Here is a 1,045-nt window from a genome sequence, read left to right as displayed (position 1 = left end):
AGAGGTGGGTCCTCTGCAGCAGCAGCTTGGCTGGGGGCCCCCGGGGCCCTTCTCGGGGTACTACTGGGGGGCCCCCAACAGCAGCAGCAGCAGCAGCAGCAGCAGCAGCAGCAGATGCAGGGGGAGAAGCAGCAGGAGCGAGAGATGCATTGCTGCCTCTCCGGTGCAGCCGCTGCCAGCCAAGAAAGCGTTGCAGCCCATCAGTACCCTCTCCTCCATCTGGGGGCCCCCTATTGGGGGCCCCCGTACCCAGGGGGGCCCCCCGAGAAACAGCAGAAGGGGTACTGGGGGCCCTATACAAAAGCTTCAGAGCCATGACGAGGATAAGAAGGGCCTTTAAGGGAGCAAAGGGTACTCGTGCTGACGAACCCACCAGAAGTGAAAAAACTTCGTTGGGGGCCCCTGATGGGGGGCCCCCAGGGGCCCCCCTGCCGGGGGCCCCCAACGAAGAACACCCACATGAGGGGGCCCCCGAACCCCCTGAGGCCCCTGAAGCATGCGGCTATCTCACGCCCCCTACAGAGAGATTGGGGGGCCCCTCGCTTGAGCGGAGCAGCAGCAGCAGCAGCAGCAGCAGCAGCAGTACGAGTAGCAGCAGCAGCACGAATACCGATGCACGTGGGGGCCCCTCTCTGGGTACTGGAGGTAGTGGTACCCCTATGGGTAAATCTTCGGGGGCCCCCGAGTACCCTGGGGGCCCCCGCGATACCCTTCTAGCTGAAACAGAAAACTTTCATATGATGCAGTTCAGCCCCGTTGCCCTCACTGCGTCATCGCGGGGGGCCCCCCAAGCGGAGAAGGGGGCCCCCTCAGAGGCCTCGAAGGAAGGGTACAGTTCACAAGAAGACCCAGAGCGGGGGCCCCCTCAAACCCTAGAGGGGGCCCCCGATAAAACTAAAGGGTACAACGCAGAAAGAGATGCTGCGTGCAGGGGCCCCCAAGCAATGCATCCAAGCATAGAAGGGGGGCCCCTCTGGGGGCCCCCAGAACCACCACTCTATACTTGTTGTCTGCTGCAGCAACAAAGACGATGGAAAGCTTATTC

At 62.9% G+C, this 1,045-nt stretch overlaps 1 protein-coding gene across 1 annotated transcript in view; it reads left to right on the top strand.

The window, feature by feature from the left end:
* The window catches only part of EMH_0057620 (uncharacterized protein), a gene marked incomplete at both ends in the record, with an annotated part of 3,115 nt that overhangs the window by 1,807 nt on the left and 263 nt on the right, over window positions 1–1,045 (top strand). Inside the window, one exon of the mRNA XM_013497495.1 lies at window positions 3–829. Within this exon, the coding sequence (XP_013352949.1) occupies window positions 3–829 (827 nt within the window). The remainder of the gene's footprint in view (window positions 1–2; window positions 830–1,045) is intronic.

The sequence above is a fragment of the Eimeria mitis genome, genomic scaffold, assembly GCF_000499745.2.
Source record: "Eimeria mitis Houghton genomic scaffold, Emh_scaff2711, whole genome shotgun sequence".
NCBI classification, from domain to species: Eukaryota; Apicomplexa; class Conoidasida; order Eucoccidiorida; family Eimeriidae; genus Eimeria; species Eimeria mitis.
Note: the sequence above shows the minus strand (reverse complement) of the source record. Positions and strands in the feature narration are given on the sequence as shown.